Genomic DNA, 22,148 nt, shown 5'->3' with positions numbered 1-22,148 from the left:
CATATGATATATACTGTGGAACACTGCCACTTTGACATATATACTGTAGCATACCGTCACTTTGAAATATACACTGTGGGATACCGTCGCTTTGACATATTAACTGTGGCATACCTTGACTTTGACATATATACTGTGGTATACGGTCACTTTGACATTTCTAATGTGGCATACTGTAATTTTGACATATTATAGTGTGACATACCGTCACTTACAAACACACACACAAATATATATATATATATATACACACACACACACACACACACACACACACACATATTGGCATACTACCATTTTGACATATTCTGTGGCAAACCATCATTTTGACATACATGCCGTGGCACACCGTCACTTTGACATATTATGTACTGTGGTATACCGTCACTTTGATAGCTTTTCTCTGGCACACCTTCGCTTTGATAGTGATCAGAAACTCTAGGGAGAGCTGGACAGTCACAAGGTCAAGTGTTTCGGTCCGTAACTGCTTACACTCTATGGGGGCCGGGCCGCACCCAGGTTGTACGAACATTAATTATAACATCATTTTTGAAATAAGATTTTTGATTCACTGTATTCAAATGAGAGGAACTATTATTGAAATGTGCTGGATTCCCTCACACTGTGGGCTTTTCTCTAAAGAACGTGCAGATCATCTTGCAAAGCTTGGAGATAAAAACGCTTTAAATGCAATTGAACTTCCTCATCGTTTAACATCATCTGAAATGTGTAATATTTTTTAAATAAATATGCAAAATTCCTTTCTGTCTTTAGAAGTTAACACTTCTGCCTTTTAAAATGCTAAAAGAACTGGCAGGGCTGTTAAGAGCATGGCATTTAGGTTATTACTAAATGCCCCATACACAAAATATTGTGAAAATATTGAATGCATTTGCAAGGGACATTTAACGGCAGAGCACGTTTTAACCCGCTGTTTAGTAATAAACCTTTTTTTGCGAATTACGGAACACGTGTTACCAGTTTCAAATGTTAACATTTTTTGGAAAAAGTTATATATTTCAAACTGTTCTTTATTAAAGTTAGCTAGTTATGTGTTAAATAGTCCAGTTGGTTGTTTATTGTAGGTCCCCACATGAATCCCTTTTCAAATAATAATCTACAGAAGTGTGCATACATTTTTTCCCCTAATCCCACTTGCCCCGTCCCGCCTCTCACACACACCCTTCCAATATTACGTTTTTTTCTTTCTCCAATCACTGACACTCACCCTCTCCGTTTTAGATTTTGTACTCTATCTTTTCCACATTCTGTTCTCTCTCTCTCTCTCTCTCTCTCTGTCTCTCTCTCTCTTCCTTTCTTAGCCCCCTCCCCCTTGCTCATCCCCTCCCCTCCATCCCGACCGCCCCCCTTTTCATTCGAATATACAGAAATGTCGATTTATAATTAACAATAACAATCATCATTATGATAGAAATGATACTAATCCAAATAATAATAATATCATTTATTTTCAGCCCAATATCACCATCTTAGATGAACAGACTATAAATAAATAAACGAGCGACTTTCATTCCTCCGCAACTAGATCCTGCTGGAACTTTTTTCTGCTGCTTCTGCCATTGCCTTGAGAGCCTATGTCCTCTCTCCACCAGAAATCGACAGCTGTTGCATGAGGCTGTAGGCAGATGCGCCCACAAACCCTCTTGCCCCAATCTCTATGGTGATGACTTTGACTTGGAAGCCAGATTCTCTTAGGCTGCCGGCTAGACTAGCATACTTCTCGGTCTTGTAGATGTGGGCTTCCTTCATTCTACTTTCATGTGGCACAGTGAGCTGAATCAGAATCACTTGTTTCGTTGCCTTGGAGTGGAGTACTGTGTCAGGTCTCATGTCGCTCTTGCTGGTGATTTCCGGGTGTTTCTTCCCCTCTGGTAGGTCAACTGTGCATTCTAGATCTTCAGCACCATCCAGCAACCTACGTTTCCATGCTGTGAATGTTAAATCTGTTCCTGGCCAGACTTTATTGCCTTCTGCAGAGAGGAACCCTACTGGAACTTCTGGTGGTTTGGTAGCTCCTTGGACTGCTCACCACATGTACAATTTCTTTTAGCACTTGTTTGTGCCTTCCTGTGTACCGCCCTTTGCTTAACGCCGCTTTGCATGAGCTGAGGACACGTTCCAATGTCTGTTTGCCATGGCAGAGTGGGCATGCAGGGTCCTCTGCTTTCCCCCATTTCACCAAGTTTGTATTCGAGTGACGGAGGTCGTACACAGCTCTGAGGATGATGCTGATCCTCAGAGGGACCATGTTCCACATGTCGCTCCAGTTGAGGCTCCGTTGGAGTGCATTTTCCCATGTTGTACACTGCCCATACTGGCCTTGCTGGACTGCCTTCTGGACTATTTTATCATCCTCTTCCTTCTTGATCTCCTGCATGATCATGTCTCTTTTTGCTGTCCCTCTTGCCTTGGACCACCATTCCATCTTTATCGATCCCAGGCCCTGTCTGTTTGTTTGACTGTGTCCTATTATTTCCTTCGTATTGAGACTTTCTTTCGCTGCACTGACTGCCTCCCTGACTTTCCATTTTCTGCCAGTCTTCAGCTTGGGTTGGTTGGATCTCACAACACTGTCTCCTGAGTCTTTGAGCATGCTGAGAAGTCTTGCCTTCCCTACCTTGTATTCTTCGACAAGGGACTTCAGAGGTAGCCTCAGCTTTGCTTGGCGACAGCAGAGTGCCACGTCTGTGAGACCAGGTGGGACACCAAGCCATTTGCGTGTGTACTTGTTGATCTTTGCCTCAGTCGACTCAACTGTGCTACAACTCGTATCATATATCAGGAGAGGCCACAGTAGCTTTGGTATCAGCATAGACTGCAGGCACCACACTTTGTATTTGCTAGGAAGGCCACACTGGTCTATGATATGCAGGCCTTCTTCTGTTGTCTGCTTGGTTTCCTTTCCTCTTTTTGTATCTTTCAGGGGCTCGTCATACCATCTTTCAAGGCTTTTGACTGGTTCATCTGACGCCGTTGGAATGGCTCGATTGGCTACAGTGAATGTGACCGTTTCAGCTACCTTTCCTTTACGCAGTGATAGGCACGTGGTTTCTTTGCTTTAAAGTTCATCCTGGCTGAGGCAACTAGCTCGTCCAACCGCTTCAATATTTCACGGTGTCATTCTCTTTTGTTGAAAGGACTGTTGTGTCATCAATGAAGGTTTTCAAAGGTGGCATCTGGTATCCGTTGTCGAGGTCAGCTCGATCCGTGCCCTTCATTTAGGCCTTCAAGATCACTTCCGTTGCCCACATGAACAGGATTCGAGAAATTGCACAGCCCATGGCTATGCCCACTTCCACATTGATCCAATTTGTTGTGTATTCCTTGGTGGAGAAGTGATGGAAGTACTTCTTCAGCATTTCCCTGTTGTTCGTTGGTACCTGGTGCATCTCGAGAGCCAGTTGGATCATCTCATGAGGAATTGACCCGTACGCATTTGCCAGATCCAGCCATACCACGTCTAGGTCCTTTTTCTCTGACTTTGCTCTTTGGATTGCATCCCAAATCATTGTGGCATGTTCTACGCAACCAGGAACTCCTGGGATGCCGCCTTTCTGGACTGACATATCCAGGTACTCATTTTCTGTGATGTATTTTGTCAGTCTTGCAGCCATGACAGAGAAGATTTTTCCTTCAACATTCAGGAGTGATATTGGTCTGAACTGGCTGATGGTACTTGAACTCTGCTCTTTCGGGATGTACACGTCATCAGGCATCATCCGCTGGTCGCTGATCTTCAGGTTCCTCCATGCTGACCTTATAACTCTGTGGAGCCACTCAAGGACTGTATGACATTTCTTGTACAGCAGTACAGCAAGTACGGTATTCCGTTTATCCCTGGCGATGATTTGGCCCTGGCTATCTTGACCATTTTCTGTACTTCCTCAAGGGTTGGTGGTTTATCACTGAACTTCTTCTCTGGTTTCCTGAGATGAACCAAACCCTTGAGATCTAGTGGTTTCTTGCTTTGCAGATCGGAATATGTTTTTTCTTGAGATGCTGTTCAAGTGTTTCTTTGTCCACTGTGATTGTCCCTGATTTGGGCTGCTCGAATAATTTCCTGGCGAACTGAAAGCGGTCTCGGAAGAAGCAGTCTTGTGTCTTCTTTTTGCTTCTTTTCCTCCTTGCTGGTTCTGCTTTACTGGGGGCACTATGCTTTGCTTTCAAGTCTTTTCAAAGTTTCTGTAGGCCCTGCTTCTCAAATTCTGAAGCAGTCTTTATCGTTTTCTCGAGTTTTCTTTTTGCATTTCGGATGTTGTCCATTTCTCGTTGTCACCTGGATGTTTTAGGTGTTCTTGTCTTTGATTCTTTCACTTCATAGGTTTCCCGACAGTTTGCGTACACGATATCTCCGTGGGTGGCTAACTTGAGTTCCAAGGTGCTCTTTCCTGTCAGCGCATCAGGTTTTCAGACTTTTCTGGTCCACCTCTTCCCATAACGTTTTAGCACTTGGTTTCAAGATCTTGTACAAATGATTCGTCTGAATTATCAGCGTGGATGTCCTTGGCACTGTGGTTTTCAAATATATCATGATTATGAAATTTATATACTGTTACTTTTGACATTTCTGCTCTGGCAGATCGTCACTTTGACATATATGTTGTGACATGCCTTCATTTTGACCGACACTGGCATACCGTCAACTTGACATATACTGTGGCAAACATTCACGTTGACACATACGCTCTGGCATACATTCATTCTGACATAATACTATGGTATACCTTCACTTACACACACATACCATTGTTCATGTCACTTTGACATGTATACTCTGGTTCACCTTCACTTTGACATATATACTCGGGTATACCTTCAATTTGACATGTACACTTTGACATACCATCACCTTGACACACTGTGGCATACCGTCATTTTACATACATACCGTGGCTTTCAGTCATTTTGAAATACATACTGTGGCATACCATCATTTTGACGTGTACTCGGGCATACCTTCAGTTCGAAATACATCTTCCACCATCGATTTACTCTCTGTACAATAAGCACCGGAATGTCTGTTTCTTGAAAGAAAATTACGAATGGTGATTGAAAACGTATATCTACAGTTATGGAAGATATGCTCTTTGGAAGTATCATCCATACTTGTTTAGTAGTAGCAATAGTAGTAATAGCTGTTGTAGTTGTACAACCGTCTTAATGATTTGTGCATGTGTGATAGAGAGATTGAGATTGAGATGGTTTATTCATATAGGCCACAGCCCCTTTGAAGGGGAATATACAGTAAAATGCTGAAGTCATACATTCAGAAGTCTTCATGATGTAACATATACATTTCTCTTTTTGAATGCTTTATACAGATGTACAGCGAACTCATTGACAGTCTTTTCATTTGTTGATAACATTAACAGTATTGACAGTATTTAACTGGAATCAATTGTTCTCTAAGATCTCTTAATACTAGGCAACACAGCACAAAGTGAACTTCATCTTCTTTAGATTGTTGACACATTGGACAAATCAAATTTTGGACACATGATTTTCGATGTCGATAATAATGCGTATGTATTTCAGTAACACCTAAGCTAAACCTTGCCAAAGTATATTTCAGTTGTGTATCAAATCTCATTGACAAATAAACTGGTATTTTATAAGGTATATGACAAAACATTCAATACAAATCAAATCTGTCGCTATTCTGAATATGCGAATCCCAATTTTGCCATCTGCAATCAATCAGTGTTCTACGAAATACATGAATAAATTCCCTGATATCCCCGAAACCTTGCTTCAACCATACAAAACCAAAACCATACTCACAAAGTTTCATTCTCACAGACACACAATTTCTCTTGCCTCTATTATCTAAATCTAATAGCATTCTATAGGCTTTATGGGGTAATCTGTGCTCTTCCATCTGAGTTATTTCCAGCCAATATTGAATATATTTAACAGTGGAAATCAAAACGATAGGATATCTGGCTGTTTCTCCATACACTAAATCATTAGGTGTTTGCAATGACAGTCCGAGCAATTTATTTAAAGCATATAGGTGTATATTTTTCACAGTATACAGCAGCAGAATCGAGACCCCATATTTCAGCTCCATATAATACCATATATTGAATCTGTGAATCAAAAAGCTTTAAAAAATAATTTTCAGAATCGTTGTTTAACAATGATGATTTCTTCATTATACACAACAATGCATTTTTAGCTCTGCTAACGAGATCTTTACAAGCTAAGGCAAAACTTAAACGTGTCGAGAAATATAAACCTAAGTATTTATATATATTGACAACAAGCATTACATCTCCATTGTAAGTCCATCTTTCTCTTGATGCAAGGTATCCTCCCTTTCTAAATACAATTATATTGCTTTTTGCCATATTAACCTTTAAAATGCAGCTCTTTGTAAACTATTTAGTTGAGTCTGTAATCTAATTACCGTTTCCGATACTAAAACAATATCATCAGCTAACAAAAGAATAAAGATTTCAAGAAAAGTATCTGTAAATTTTGCACCATGCCTTCCACAACGTATAACTTCAAGTGCCAGCTCATTAATAAATAAAGAGAACAAAACGGGACTACAAACATCACCTTGCTTTTCACCAGAAGCGCAGTTAATATATTCTGTTAGAGCAGCGCCAGATTTTACCCTTGCCTTTACACACTCATACATACTCACGACACATTTATAAAGTTTTCCATGGATACCATTTTTAAGCAAAATAGGCCACAGCAACGTTCTATTGACAGAATCAAACGCTTTCTCGAAATCAATAAATGCTACATATAATATCCGATTTAGACAAAACTGTTTTTGTACAAATGACATTAATGTGATCTATAGTGGAGTAGTTTTTCTTGAACACTGCTTGGAATTCACCTGTAATGTTATTATCACTCACCCATTCTTGCAATCTCTGGTTAATTACAGCACTGTATAACTTACTGCATACATTACACAATGAAATGCCTCTGTAGTTATTAGGGTTGTTTGTATCACCTTTCTTATCCAATGGAAGGACAATAGATTCTGACCAAATTTCGGGATAGATCCCTTTGTCAAATAATGAATTGAAAAAGTTAACAAGAAAATCTAAACCTACATTAACCTGGCAGGCATTTTGATATCAACTCACCTATAATTCCATCTGGGCCAGAAGCCTTGCGAGATTTTACCTTTCTTAAAGCAAACAGAATCTCTTCTCTCGAAATAGGACGATTTAAGTTTTCATCACCATACTCACCTATACTCTCATGTTCACTGTCCATATTTTCCAGCTCACTATAAAAGTCAACGTTTCTAGCAAGCAACTCCCTAAAGTGCTGAAACCACGTTTCTAAGCTAATGTTATTCACAGGTTGAGTTCTTTTCCTTGAGTTTCAGTTTCAGTAGCTCAAGGAGGCGTCACTGCGTTCGGACAAAACCATATACGCTACACCACATCTGCCAAGCAGATGCCTGACCAGCAGCGTAACCCAACGCGCTTAGTAAGGCCTTGAGAAAAAAGAAAAAAAAAAAAAGAAGGGGGAATAAATAATAGATAAGCTTACATAAATAAATAAATAATTATAATATAGAAAAAGGTAGTAGTAATAATAATAGTAATACTAATAAAATGATAATAAATAAATAAATAAGACAACAATGGTGATAAATAAGCGAATAAATGTAAAACATGAAGACACACATTCACACATACACCCACACATGCATAACAGAAATGCACCAAACATGCAGTTTCACAGATATGAAAGCACAGTCAAATACATATAAACGTACATGAGCTCCAACACACACACACACACACACACACACACACACATTACCTTGCACCTCCTCTATCCCCCTCCTCCACACACTCATTTCTAGTCTACGTATCGCAGCTTCCACGACACACACACACACACACACACACACACACAAACACACACTCACAGAGATGAACACTTACTTGTACAAGCACACACACATACGCCCATATCTCCCACCCCCAACCCCACACACATATATACAAAGATATATATATATATATATATATATATATACTTCCTTTTCCTTGAAATATTGTGCACATAATCCCAGATTTCCTTTTTACTTTTTATAGACTGAAGTAATTCACTTAATAGGCCATCATTGTATTCCTTCGTTTTTTCTTTTCAAAAGACGTTTGTATTCTCTCCTAGCTTTACAAAAGGACTCACGTGGTGGTTTGAACAGAGTACGACGGAATCTATCCAATAAATTTCCTTTTGGCAACTTTGCATTCCATATCATACCAATCGTCTTCTTTTTCTTTCCTGCCAATACTCACCTGTTTCTTCATACACGCTGCTGCTTCTTTCAGGCTACAGTTAAATTCATGCAGTGCTTCATTAATATCTACATCAATTAAACTAATCGCCTTTTCCATACGGTCCTGCATTTCATCAGAAAAAATTGCAGCACTAAATACATCAACATACACATCATTCCAAACAATTTTCTCAATCACACGACAGACATTCATCTCATGTGCGCTGTTTGGGTTGTTATTCGGGAAACTACTGAATAATACTAAAGGCATGTGGTCTGATTCGATTCTCTCAGATGCACATAATTCACAGTTATCAGAAACATTCAAAAATAAATCACACGACATTGAAAATAGTCATAAATGCTGCTTCCGCTATCAGATATGAACGTGTAGTAACCTTGACGATCACCATGACACATACCATTTATAATGCACAAATTCAGGGCAATACACATATTAAGTAATAACTTTCCATAATTGTTCAAAACAGTATCTTCCGAATTTCTGTTTACATTAACTGGACCACTTTTATGTTGAACATCAAATAAAGACATGTTTTCCTCCAAATCACAAGAAATATTTGAAACTCTGCTGTTGAAATCACCACTGAGTAACACAAACACATCATCTTTTACATGAAACAAACAATCACATACATTTTTTTCTAACAGAAAAATTCAATTTTCTACACCAAATAACTATAATAGGGTGAGCTTTCAGGCGGTATGAACACACACACATACATTACATCTCTCATTGTGCCCAACAATGATCTACTGATTATGAAAGCAATGAAAAGATCAGATTCGCCATCAACTGTTTTAACGAACGAACAAATTTCATTCTTCACAAGGCATCAAGGCCACCTGACCGCCTCCCGTGTAACGACAACTTGACTGCAGGTTTACAGCAAACAGTATATTCAGTAAACATAGGCGATTGAAAATATTCCACAAAAGTTTCCACAAAACATACAAAATCAAAACCAGAAACAAAAGAGTCAGATATTGTCAGATATCTTCGAAATTAATCCATGCACGTTCCAATGAAGAAAAGAAAAAGGCTTTATTTCATTATCAAAGTTATCACGATTATCACACAAATCATTTACAGTGGATAAAGTGTTTTCATGTTTCATGCTCATTTCCACTTGACCCAACAACCCCCGTGACATTTCTATTTTCAAACACTTCATACACAACTGAGTTTTCCTCCAAACCCACGGACTTACGATTTGTTTCACGTGCTGAAAGAGAGAGAGAGAGAGAACGAAATGGTTTATTCATTTTTGGTCTTCAGCCCCAAATGAAGGGGTTCACATGAACATTATACATCTCAATGAAACACCATAAGCAAACAAGTATAAACATATATAGCATAATATAAATTACATTCATTCATGAAGCAGCAATTTAGAGAGAGAACAGCACACACACACACACACACACACACACACACACAGCAGCAGCAGCACAGAGAGAGAGAGGCAGCACACACACAGAGACAGAGAGAGCAGCACACAGACAGAGCAGCAGCAGCACACACACACACACACACACAGCGCGCGCGAGAGAGAGCAGCACAGAGAGAGATAGCAGCAGCAGCACACACGGAGAGACAAATGACAAATGTTTTTATTGAGGGTAGAATGGATAAGCTGGAAGCTTCTTTACACCATGCCCTCACACACACATGCATACACATAAACACAATAATTTTATGATAAATGAAATAAGTGTGAATAAATAAATGACACAGAACAAACCAAATAGATAATAATAGGTACAAAAAACGGGTGAATCAAAGATTACAATTACGGAAACATCATGAAAATCATACAAAACATTGCAACATGAAAATCTTCACACACATGTGTACACATGTACTCGAACACACAAAAACATAGACGTACACACGCATACCTACACTCGCCTTTTTCCTTGCTTACACACTGTTGGAGAACAATTAATCAAAATATGTTGGCTTACTAGGATCTCATCACATGCTTTGATTTTGCTGGAACTAATTAACTTTGTTGCATCAGATATTTTTATATGCTTTTTTGAAAGATGTTATGGTAAATCTATTTCTAAGATATTCGGGGATTTCATTCCACAGTTTACCACCAGAATAAGTGAGAGAAGACATGAAAAGGTTAGTTCTGGGACGAGGGGTAAAAATGGTACTCTTGCTACGAATGATTTTTTCTGGGAATTTCCTATAAAGATTGGGCGGTGCAAATTTCTTCATAATTTCGAACATAAAAACACCCTTGTTAAAGCGACATTTAAGATGAAAGGGGAGAATATTTAGTTCAACATAGTCATTTGCTGGAATAGAAGATTCAAGGAGAATGAGTTTAAGCGAATGTCTGTATATACTTTCGAGAGGTTTTAAGCAATTTTTACTAGCCCCGTCCCAGCATGTTGATGCATAGTCAATATCAGGTTGGATGTATGCATGAAAAAATAATTTACGGGTCTGTTGATTTAGGAAATGCTTAATTCTATTGAGCTAAAATAGTTTTTTCGGTAACTTCTTGCATAAGGCAGAGATATGATAAGACCAGGAAAGGTTATTGTCAAGTGTAAGACCAAGTAGTCAATAAGAACTAACTTCCAGCAAATCATTATCAAGTATCTTGAGCCCTTTTATTTTAGATTTGATATTTTGTCGTTTTGTCTGGTTGTGATTAACATAAATTTAAACTCTGTGGGTGTATTGCCATGTGGTTCATTTCAGTCCAGTTTATAAGTTTATCAGTATCACTCTGCAACTTAGTGCATACTGTATTAGCATTTGTGTCTTTTTAATGGAGTGTTGTATCATCAGCGACAAGTTCACAAGAGGATGAAACATGAAGTGGAAGATCATTTATATAAATTGAAAATAAAACAGGCCCTAAAACTGATCCCTGAGGAATACCATAATTAACTGACATGAGAGGGGACATTTTAGAAGCTTGGATAACCACTTGTTTCCTGTTATCAAGAAAAGAAGATATCAGTTCAACTGAATCAAAAGATAAGCCATACGTGACTAACTTTTTCGAAAGTAGTTTATGATCTGTTGTATCAAAAGCTTTTGCAAAATCAACAAAAACAGACCCAGTAAATAAGTTATCATTAATGTTTAAATGCCATTCCTCAACAAGATTAGTCAGTGCAGTATGACAGGAATAATTCTTTCTAAAGCCGCTTTGATTGGGGTGAAATAAATCATATTTGTTGAAATGTGACTGAAGATTAAGTTTGATATGTTTTTCGATAGGTTTGGATAGTGTGGACAATATTGATATAGGTCTGTAGTTAGTAGGGTCAGATGGATCACCATATTTAAAGACAGGTAACACTTTAGCATTTTTAAAAGCCTGTGGATAGGAGCGTTTTTCAATACAGAGGTTATAGATATAAGTGATGTGTTCAGAGATGATAGGTGCTGCTATCTTCAAAATTTTACTATCAATACCATCTAAACCTCGGGATGTGGACTGTTTTAAAGAGCATAATTCTTTGAAAATATCATGTGCTCTTATGTATGCTAGCTGAAAGTTGGAATGTATTCTTTTCGTGTTACAAAAACATTTGAGTAATTGTAAGTCATTGGAGTCGGTGATACCAACCCCAACAGTTCTTTCTGCGACAGTCGTAAAGTGTATATTTAGAATTTCAGCTGACATCTCATTCCCAGAAGGAGTAAACTCAACTTTTTTCCCAGACAGTTGGTTGATAGCTTTCCAGATGGATTTTGTATCTCTTTTAGATATTATTAAATCACTAAAATATTTCCTTTCGGCAGCCCGTTTCATGGATGTTACATTATTTCTCTGTTTCTTAAATTTTTCATCTTTTCCTTTAGTTGTTTTTTTTATAATAGTTCTCGAGCCTTTATTTCATTATTTATATCTTTTGTCAACCACGGGGCCTTATCATCCTGTCCAACGCGTTTAGTCCTTAATGGAACATGTTTGTTGAAGACGGAAAGAAAGTACTTACACCATGTCGCAAGCGCACTGTCAGCGTCGGTACACTGGTAAACATCAGAAAATTTAGCCATACATAAATCAGACAGAAACCCTTCTGTGTCAAAAGTTTTGTAACTACGGAATGACATATACATGTGACTGCATCTGGGGATTTTTATACCTTTCTTAGACCATGTTAGACATACTGGAAAGTGATCACTAAGGTCATATACAGGAACAGAGGTTTCTACAACATTACTAGGGTTAGTTACGTTATCGATTAGTGATCGATTAGTGTTTCAGAGAGAGGTGTCTTCCTTGTTGGAGTATTAACTATCCGTGTTAGATTATATGTTTCAGTGATTCCCTTCCAGTTATCATGTGGTTTTAACAAATCCGTTTTAAAATCACCCAGCAAAATAATTTCGGTGGAATAGTTAGTTGCATCTTCCATCATGTGCTCAAAGCGATCAAGCCACTCAACCCTTTCTTCGGGATTTCTGTATAGAAAACATACAAGGATTGGCTTGGTCCCTTTTAAGCGAATATCTAACCAAATGCATTCAATTATATATTTATTTAAAAAAATATTAACTTTTTTGTAATTTACAGACTGATGAACATAAGCTAGCAATCCTGTTTCCAGTTTAACTGTGGCATCACGCCTGATGAGGTGGTATCCTGGAATAGATAACACATTGTCTGAAACAACATCAGATAATCGTGATTCGGAAAAGGCAAAAACATGAAAGCAATTACCAGAATTAGAAAGGATGGGGGAAATGTCTGACATCTTGTTCAGCATATGACAAATATTAAGGTATCCTATTTTGAATCCAGTTTTAGTCAGCCACTTGGGGGTGTTGGAGTTCTCCATAATCAATGTTGATATAATCACAGGGCAAATGCAAGTGGTGAATGTACTGAGCAAACACAATAACACTTATAAAAATACAAGTTATTCTAAATAAACTTATTTAAGAAATACAGAATACAACGGTTAATTTTGTACAAAGGCAAAAACAAATTCTGAAAAAAATGGAAAAGTTTAAGTATAGACACGTGACAATTGTTCACGCAGCTTTTGTCAAAAAGACAGAGAGTAACGTGCAGTGATAACCGTCCCAATCCGAGTGTGAAAGCTGGCCTGAATTGGCAATGAATTCACAATAATATATGAACAACGGGAAATACATTCTTTATTTTAGTTTAACATTGTTTAACCAAATGTAATGAAAAGATATATGAATAATGTCTGTTTATGCAGAGCATGATAGCGACCTCTCAGTCCTGTATATGCCGCATTGTCATAGGCCGCATATATGGCACACAAGTGTAGCCATACCGTACACAGAACATGTCAGTATAATTTAACAGCCCAATGCTCCATGGCTACCATGGTGGCGTCGGTCGGTGACGGTCTCGGTCGCACACCAGCTGTGACGCCATGTTGACCAGCTGCTGTGCACACTGGCCAACAGTGCTGTGTGGGAGTAAGTACTTTAACCACTGGGTGAGATCAGTGACTGTTAGTCCAGGAATACATATTTTGAAGAGTGGGTCATTGTATGTCTGTAGTCTCTTTGGGTTCACATATCTTATAACAGAGTCCCCTATCAGTAACGAGGAGGAATCGGCGGGGATGTTTATTTCAGTCAGTACTTTCTCTGGGGACATCTTTTGATTCAGTATTTTACCATCGTGTGTTGAATCATGTGTAGAGGGATCTGGGGTACTTTTGACTCTGGGAGAGTGTGGGACTCTGTGACTGCTGTCAACAGGTTGTTGCTGGCTGGATTCGGACAGAACATCAAACCGATTTTGTACTGGTACATCTATATTTTCAGTGTTGATCTGATGAATTGCCGAAACAAACTGAGGTGTGCTTTGAAAGCAAACCTCATCACTAGCATCTTTCTGTGGCAAGGAATCACCAGATGCTGTGGACTGTGCTGTCAATGGACCAGAACGTCGGTCATCAGAGACTGACAGGATTTGGGTCTGTTGGTCAAAATGCTTCTCTGAAGTATTACTGTCAGACAGACCACACTGGGTGGAAGTACCACATGATGAGGTAGATTTTTTCTTCAGTTGTTTTATGTCTGAATGAAGCGTCCCAAGTTGTGTTTTTTCAGGCTGGTTACTGCGGAACTGACGTCAGAGATAATGGTTTTTAGACTGTCAAGAGCAGAGCGTAAGGACTCAACCTTATGGTCAATGTGATGTTTGAGTTCATTCTTAATGGAAACTTTAGAGTCTTCTAGACTTGATACAAAATGAATCTCACTATCGGCTTGGCTGTTTATCAGATCCTCAATAGTTGTTTCAACACTGGAGTTTTTCAAAGTTAGTTTTGCCAACATAGTTTGTGGGGCATAGCGTTCGTCTGCGATGACGTTTTAATCGTTTGGATGGTTTAGGGGCTGATTTCACTCCCATTCATCTGTGACTGGTACTGACAGAGGAAGTCTGGCTTTCGTCACCATTTGGATGGGGTTGTGTCTGTTCATGCTGACCCTTATCTTTGTCAAAAGGTGTTATCTGAACTGCAGGAGACACCACAGAAAAGTCACTCATAAATTCTAGCAGAATACTTCATTCTGTAACTGCTCTGAGGCTGGGTACGTGGGTACTGGAGGGGGGGGGGGGCTACTTCCTTCTGGGTACACATAGGGGGAGATAAATCTAACCTGTTATTACTGTCTGTCAGGAAGAGTACTGCAGTCTGAAACGCATGCAAATCTTGCTTTTCACAATACTCATACACAGTGTCTTTCAAAACTTCACATTCCTCTGTGTCCCATTTAACACAGTCACTTCCCTGACACAATAAAGTTCCTGAGCCTTGCCGAGTATAATACAAGGACAGGGTCACACGTTTAGACTGTTTACTGAATAGTCTTATGACAGTCTTGGCCAGATTGGTGGGAACCGAGTCTTCAATCCACAGGGGGAGGAAAAGGGGATTGTCATCGTAATCATAATCATTCTTTTCTGTCAGAATGAATGTATCGGTAATTGATGCATAACGAGAAGACAAACAGTTCCGCCATGCAACAAGTTCTATTTCTGGACAGGAAAATCGTTTTTGTAGGTCATCTATTGTCGGCTGTAATTTACCGTCTCATATCTCGACGCTGCTATCCATCATGATAAAGAAACATCAGCATATGATTAGCATGACTGTGTATCATAATATATTGTTCAGACCACTCGGACATGGGACAAGGAAAAGTTACTGATTCATGACACAGATCACAAATCACACAAGGTACAGCGGCTGTCCGTATTCAGGGCGCACAGGTCACGCTGACAACAAATCAAACTGCACGCTTACACAGTGTTTCACACTGGACACCACTGAACAAACGTCAGGACAATTTTTCTTCATTATTCCATGTAGATAATCAAGCTCCAATTACAGTCCATACCTTGTTCATCGAAGCATCATAATCACACCATAGCAGTCACATCTTGTTGATGAAACAACCAACAAAAAATAACACAAAATAACGTTCTCTGACACCGTTAAACACATCAAAACATCAGAGCGATCAAAAACACGTCTGTTCCACACGGACTCGGGAGAGAGAGAGAGAGACAGGGAGAGAGAGAGCAGCACACACACAGACACAGAGAGAGAGAGAGAGAGAGAGAGCAGCACACACAACTTGCTACCTGTGGGAATCCACTTTCCGTCAACACACAGCACAGGGGAATCACGTGCACGCTGACAGCGAGTGCCCTCCCCCACCACCACCACCCGCCCCGCTGGCCCCAGGAGGCGCTGTCTGCAGTCCACACACGGCCCCAGGCCTGGCTCCAGGTCACACTGACCCCCGCTCTGTGCACACAGCGTCAGCACGTGCAGTTGAGCTTACCCACACTGGGGTACTTTATTGCTTCACAAGACAAGATCTTTATTATCAAGGGTAATAGATAAGCAAGTAACATGCTTTTTTACATCCAGCCCTCGCCCTAAAGAGGGAATAAAGCGGGGAAGCACACACACACGCGCGCGCGCGCATAATCAAAATACATCATTATTTCACCATTTACAGCCATTAAAAAAAAGAAGAAGAAAAGGAAAAAAATCATGAAATCCACACACACACAACAAAATAAAAACAACAACAAAACGGAGAAAACAACAGTCCTTCCCGGTCGGAATCTAACACCATCCCACCAGTTCACACACACACACACACACACACAAATGCACCCACTCCAGAGAGAGTGAGAGAGAACCCACAAATTGACGAAAGCAATAATGGATTTCAGGTGACGTCAAATTTTGTGATCAGGTACATTTATAGAGTTTGCTTAAAGTTGTGGTTAGTTATATTTTTTAAATGTGATGGTAAATTATTCCAATACGTTCCCCCGCTGGATGTTAGACTGGACTTAAAAAGATCAAGATTTGGTCGAGGTATATGCAACTTATGCACATGTCATATGTTATTTACTGGGAAGTTATTTATAACTGAAGGAGGTGCGTAGCCGCTTACTATTTTGTGCATATAAACAGCCTATTATACTCTAGTTTTAGCTCCAGTGAAAGGATATCAAGTGACCTATAATCATTAGGAGTTAATGAACATGACTTGAATAAAAATTATTTCAAAGCACGTTTGTATAATCTAACAAGAGGTTTTAGAGTATTTGCACTAGCAGAATTCCACAACGTAGAAGCATAATCCATTATCGACTGTATGTGAGCATTAAAGAATTGTTTTCGGGCATGTGTATTTAGAAAGTGTTTTATTTTTGATAACTGGAATACTTTTTGAGACATCCTTTTACATAAGTAAGTAATATGTTCAGAACATGATAAATCATTCTTGATAACTACACCTAAAACTTTATGTGGTTTGACTTCTTCAATCTTTACAATGGAAATGAAAATACTGAACAAATTTGTTGGCATTATCTGGCGTTTCTGTCGAGTTGTTACAGACATGCATTTAGTTTTTTGTTGTTTTTTGCATTGAGAGACATATGGTTATGTTTTGTCCACCTAACTAATCTGTTCACACTGTCTTGTAAATTGGATGTCATAACTTTAATACATGTATGGTCGAGTGGATGGAGTTGTCATCGGCAAACAATTCACAATTAGATTTGATATCAAGAGGTAAATCATTAATGTATAAGGAGAAAAGAAGGGGGCCAAGAATCGATCCTTGTGGTACAGCTTACCTTATTTCTTGAAAAGTTGATTTGGAAGATTTAATGCAGACCAGTCGTTGTCGATCTGATAAGAAGGAAGAAAGAAATTGTATTCCTAGCGAAGCCATAACAAGCAAGTTTCTTGAGGAGAAGAGAATGATTTATTAAGTCAAAGGCTTTAGCAAAATCAACGAAGACAACACCTGTAAACTTACTATTATTTATATTTAAGAGCCATCTATCTATCATTTAGTGTCAGAGCAGTATGGCAAGAATGTTTTTTCCTAAAACCTGACTGTACTGGGTGAATCAATTGATATTTGTTTCAGTGACACAGTAATGTTTTTGGATATGCTTTTCAAGTGGTTTTGAAAGAACCGATAGTATAGATATAGGCCTGTAGTTAGAAGGATCACTTGATTTGAAGAGTGGAAAAACTGAAACATACAGGAAAATAGTTTTTATCAATGCAGAGATTATAAATGTAGGTACGAGAGTTATTGCTGGTGCCGAAATCTTCGTGATTTTACTGTCCAGTTCATGTATATCTTTGGTATTTAACTGTTTCATGGACGTTAGAGAGGCAAAAACTTCGGGAACTGATACATAAGGGATGAAAACTGTAGAATTTATATTTTTGGGTTGACAGTAATCAGTTCTAAGTCATTATTATTTCCATCTGTCATTACAGCTATACTTACAAAATGGTTGTTAATTGTATCTGGGGTTATATCGTTAGTACTATTTTGTGATTTAGTATAGTGCTTGTTGGTTAGTCTGTTAATGGCATCCCAAATAGATCTTGAGTCTTTTTTGTTAGTCACTTTCTGTTGGTAATACTTGTGCTTAGCTTTACGTTGCATTGAATTTACTTTATTCCTTTTTTTTTTTTTTTTTTTTAACATATTCTTCTTGATTTATTGGTTTTAGAAGATCCCTAAGGTGCATTTCATTTTTTATTTCTTTAGAAATCCACGGAGGTAACATACGGTGTTTCACTCGTTTAGTCCTGATTGGTGCGTGCTTACTATAAATATTACTAAAGGTTCTTATCCAAAAATCTTAAGCTTTTTTCCGGATCGGTGTATTGATAGACATGAGAAAGTGGAGAAGAAAGTAAATCATGCAAAAAAGCATCTGTGTTAAAATTGTTGAAACATCTATATTCAATGGTTTTGTGACTTGCTTTTGGAATTTTAATACCCTTTCTTTTCCAAGTGATGCAAACAGGTGAGTGATTGCTACATCCAGTGACTGGATAACATATTTCTATTTCTAGTAGTAGTAGTAGTAGGGACGGTGTCTGCTTACACCTAGACTGCAAGGTATAATATTTGTCCCCTCTTGGTTTTGGTATTGATTGTTTTTGTGTAGGTCGGTCGTGCCTAATGGGGTTTCTACTCATCATAGCCATAAACTAGTTCTTCTAGCTGGGGCAGTTTGTCAGTCAGGTTCTTGAACTCATTCACAGATTTTGCAAATTTAACTGATTGAGGTAGTGCATTCCAGGGGTTAACAACTCTGAAAGAAAATGAGAATTTGCGCTTATTAGTTCTGGCATGCATTACAAACAATTCTGTTTACATGAAACATAAATGTGATCAATGAGGGTACTGGAACTAGGGGTTACTCGTGTTGGTTTATCGATAAGTTGTTCCAAACTGTATGCTGTATATATCTGATTCCATTGCAGCTGAGGTTTTAATAGATTAATGTTAAAGACACCGAACATAATAATTTATCTTCGAGCATGGCAGCATCCATCATTGAAATAAAATCATCAAACCAATTAACTCTTTCAGCCGGGTTTCTGTAAATAAATCCAATAAGTAGCGGACTGATATGTTTTATTTTAATTTCTAACCAATGGATTCAATGTTGAACTGATCTAAATTCATTGTTCGCTTTAACGTGACTGCTTGACTGTAATATACTAACAGACATGTTTCCTTTGAAGTTTCGGATCAAGGCGGAGTATCCTATAACCTGGGATAGTTACATCAGAGTCACATAATGACGTATGCGATCAGATAAACGTTTATTCTGAGAAACAAAACAAATTAAAAGGATTTCCGGAATTTTCTAAGATCAATGATATGTCATTCAATTTATTTACTGCGTGATTGATATTTAAATAACCGATGCGCAGTCCTTCTTTAGAAGGCCAATTACAGAGTATATGCATATTCCTAAGTGGTGATGCAAAAATACTAAACACTCCAGGTTCCAGGTTTGAAAAAAAAAAAAAAAAAAAGAGGCAAGGCCTTCAAGACTCACTTGTGATACACTTTAAAAAAAAATCGTTAAAATGTGGACCCTGCGTGTTCGGGTGAGAAGAAACTGTCTTACCATTACACTATCGTGGCTCCTGAACTTAGTTAAAAAATATGACATGTAAACATGCTTTTTGAAAAGGGCGATAAATCGATTGCTGTGTTCGCAGTGAGAACGCTGTTTAAATCATATTATTCTGGTGTATCTGAGGCATTCAAAAAATCTTTAAGGGCAATTAAAAATTCTTTTTAAGTCCGCGGTAAAGGAGATGTGGCTATCGCCGCAATCACACTGCAACATTTAGCCGTTTTCTCTGGATCTAGATAGATGTACAAGTTTAGTTACACCGGAGATTAGAAAAGAGAGATAAACCACTCGCGGCAGGCCCCTTCTTACTGTCTATAACAGTGCTGAAGCCGTTTTGGGGCACACACGCAGTGCGGAAGGGTGGGGGTAAATCACCCTCTCTTTCCCCACCTGAAGGAAACTGGTCGGTTCTGACGGTTCAGCTGCAGTAAAGCGAAAGTTAAGTTACGCCTGGAATTTCCCACGTGTAGTAAGATTCGCTGTATACAATGAAAACCTGATTCATTTTTGCTTTGGTTTTTAGCACGTTTGCATCTGCTTGAATGTAGATAATATAAAAAGAAAATAAAGCAGCTCCCCCCAACACCAACTCCCCCGCCCCCCCCTTCCCCCAGCGCAATGTTGCACATGAGAGAGACAGTTATAAATTATTGAACTGCGTTTTCGTAACGCTACTTTTTCTTCACACTTTCTGGTTTACATCACCATTTCTTAAAAAAAAAAAAAAAAAAAAAAAAATATATATATATATATATATCAAAACATAAAACACATATTCAGCTCTGTCTCTCTTCTAACATCTGTCTATACATACATACATGAATACATATATACATAATTTCATATAGATCTATCAGTATGTAAATCTAAATCTATCTATATGTACATAATCATATATATAATTCATATATATACGAACGCTTCATGTTGCCCGAGCAGACCGTTGTATTGTGCTCTATCTCTCTCTCTAAGTCTCTGTCTCTGTCTCTCTCTCTCAGGAGTTTTACATGGCTGTTAAAAGCATCTACGATTCTGTACTTGTATGTGTTCGTGACAAAGGTATTTATTCAGACTTTTTTCAGTGTCCAAGAGGGGTTAAACAAGGTTGTATGCCAAGCACACAGCTGTTTTCCTTTTTCATCGGTGAATTGGCAGTGGAGTTATCAAAGAAGGGGAGACATAGAATACAAATGATACCTGGCGCAACAGATTTGCTCTTAATGCTATTTGCTGATGATGTTGTTCTCTTGTCTGACACACCCATAGGGTTACAAAATCAATTAAATGCCCTTAAGCAAGAAACAGACAGACTACAACAAACAGTGAATCTCGATAAGACCAATATTATAGTTTTCCGCAATGGAGGTCATCTTTCGACTTGTGAAAAATGGTGCTGTGGTGAGAGGGAAATAAAAGTAACCAATACATATAAATATTTAGGAATGTTACTCACAACAAAATTGAGTTTGACATCTGCGTGGGATGAAGCAAACAGAAAAGGGAAAAAAGGTGTAATCCAAATTATAAAATCACTCAGGAGACTGCGTTCGACTGACGCTTTCCTTTCGTTTGGGCGGGGCAAAGGCAGCTCATGAATAATGAATGCGTGTCGCGGCGCAGGCTGCCTGGCTTCAGCAATTTCTGCAAGTGGTTTATCTCTCTTTTCTGACCTCCGGTTACACCCGGTTGACACGGTCAATTCAATTTCTCTTTTATGTTCATTCTAGTTTTATAGTTTTAAAGTTGATATGAAAATTAAGTATTTAGTTAAACTAATAACATGTAGAGCCAAGTACAAGTACTTCTAAACGTCGTATGAAGTGAAAAGGACTTCATTTTGAGAAAAGTCAAGACTAGAAATTTTTACGTTTCATCAATTCAAGGTTTATTATTTTTAACTGTGATTTCCGACTGATTATGTGGATATTTTATGGCAGTTTGGGGCATAATCCAGTAAGTCATGAGACGTTCACAAATCTTTCTCTGAATAAATATTTAACGTTCTCCTTCTCCAACTTTCCATCACATGTTATCGTGTATTGTCCATTGAATATAGGACTGAACGGGCAGGTCAATAACTTGAAACAAAATGGCGTCGTTCGCGTTCGCGAAGAATATGAGCACGCGCTTTGAATATGAATAAATATGTGTACGCAGTTGATTTTTGCCCATGACCTTCAGGGCTCAGCCAATAGATCTATGAAGTCCACTCGTATTGATTTTAGTATTTTCCGAAAAAGACCACATGGGCGAATGAACATAGTGAAAGCCCTGTACACTGAGAGCAAAACACACAAGCTTTTTATGTAGTGAGTATAATTTCAAAATGTAATGTTTAAGATGAGAAAGATCAGTTTAAAGCAAAT

The 22,148-nt window shown here is 38.5% G+C and overlaps 1 protein-coding gene across 2 annotated transcripts in view; it reads right to left on the bottom strand.

Moving 5' to 3' along the window:
- The window catches only part of LOC143301262 (P-selectin-like), a 101,839-nt gene that overhangs the window by 35,087 nt on the left and 44,604 nt on the right, over window positions 1-22,148 (bottom strand). For both annotated transcript variants that reach the window (XM_076615410.1, XM_076615411.1), the window contains exon 3: window positions 15,931-16,096. In XM_076615410.1, the coding sequence (XP_076471525.1) occupies window positions 15,931-16,096 (166 nt within the window). The remainder of the gene's footprint in view (window positions 1-15,930; window positions 16,097-22,148) is intronic.

The sequence above is a fragment of the Babylonia areolata genome, chromosome 27 (genome assembly GCF_041734735.1).
Source record: "Babylonia areolata isolate BAREFJ2019XMU chromosome 27, ASM4173473v1, whole genome shotgun sequence".
Lineage (NCBI taxonomy): Eukaryota > Metazoa > Mollusca > Gastropoda > Neogastropoda > Buccinidae > Babylonia > Babylonia areolata.
Note: the sequence above shows the minus strand (reverse complement) of the source record. Positions and strands in the feature narration are given on the sequence as shown.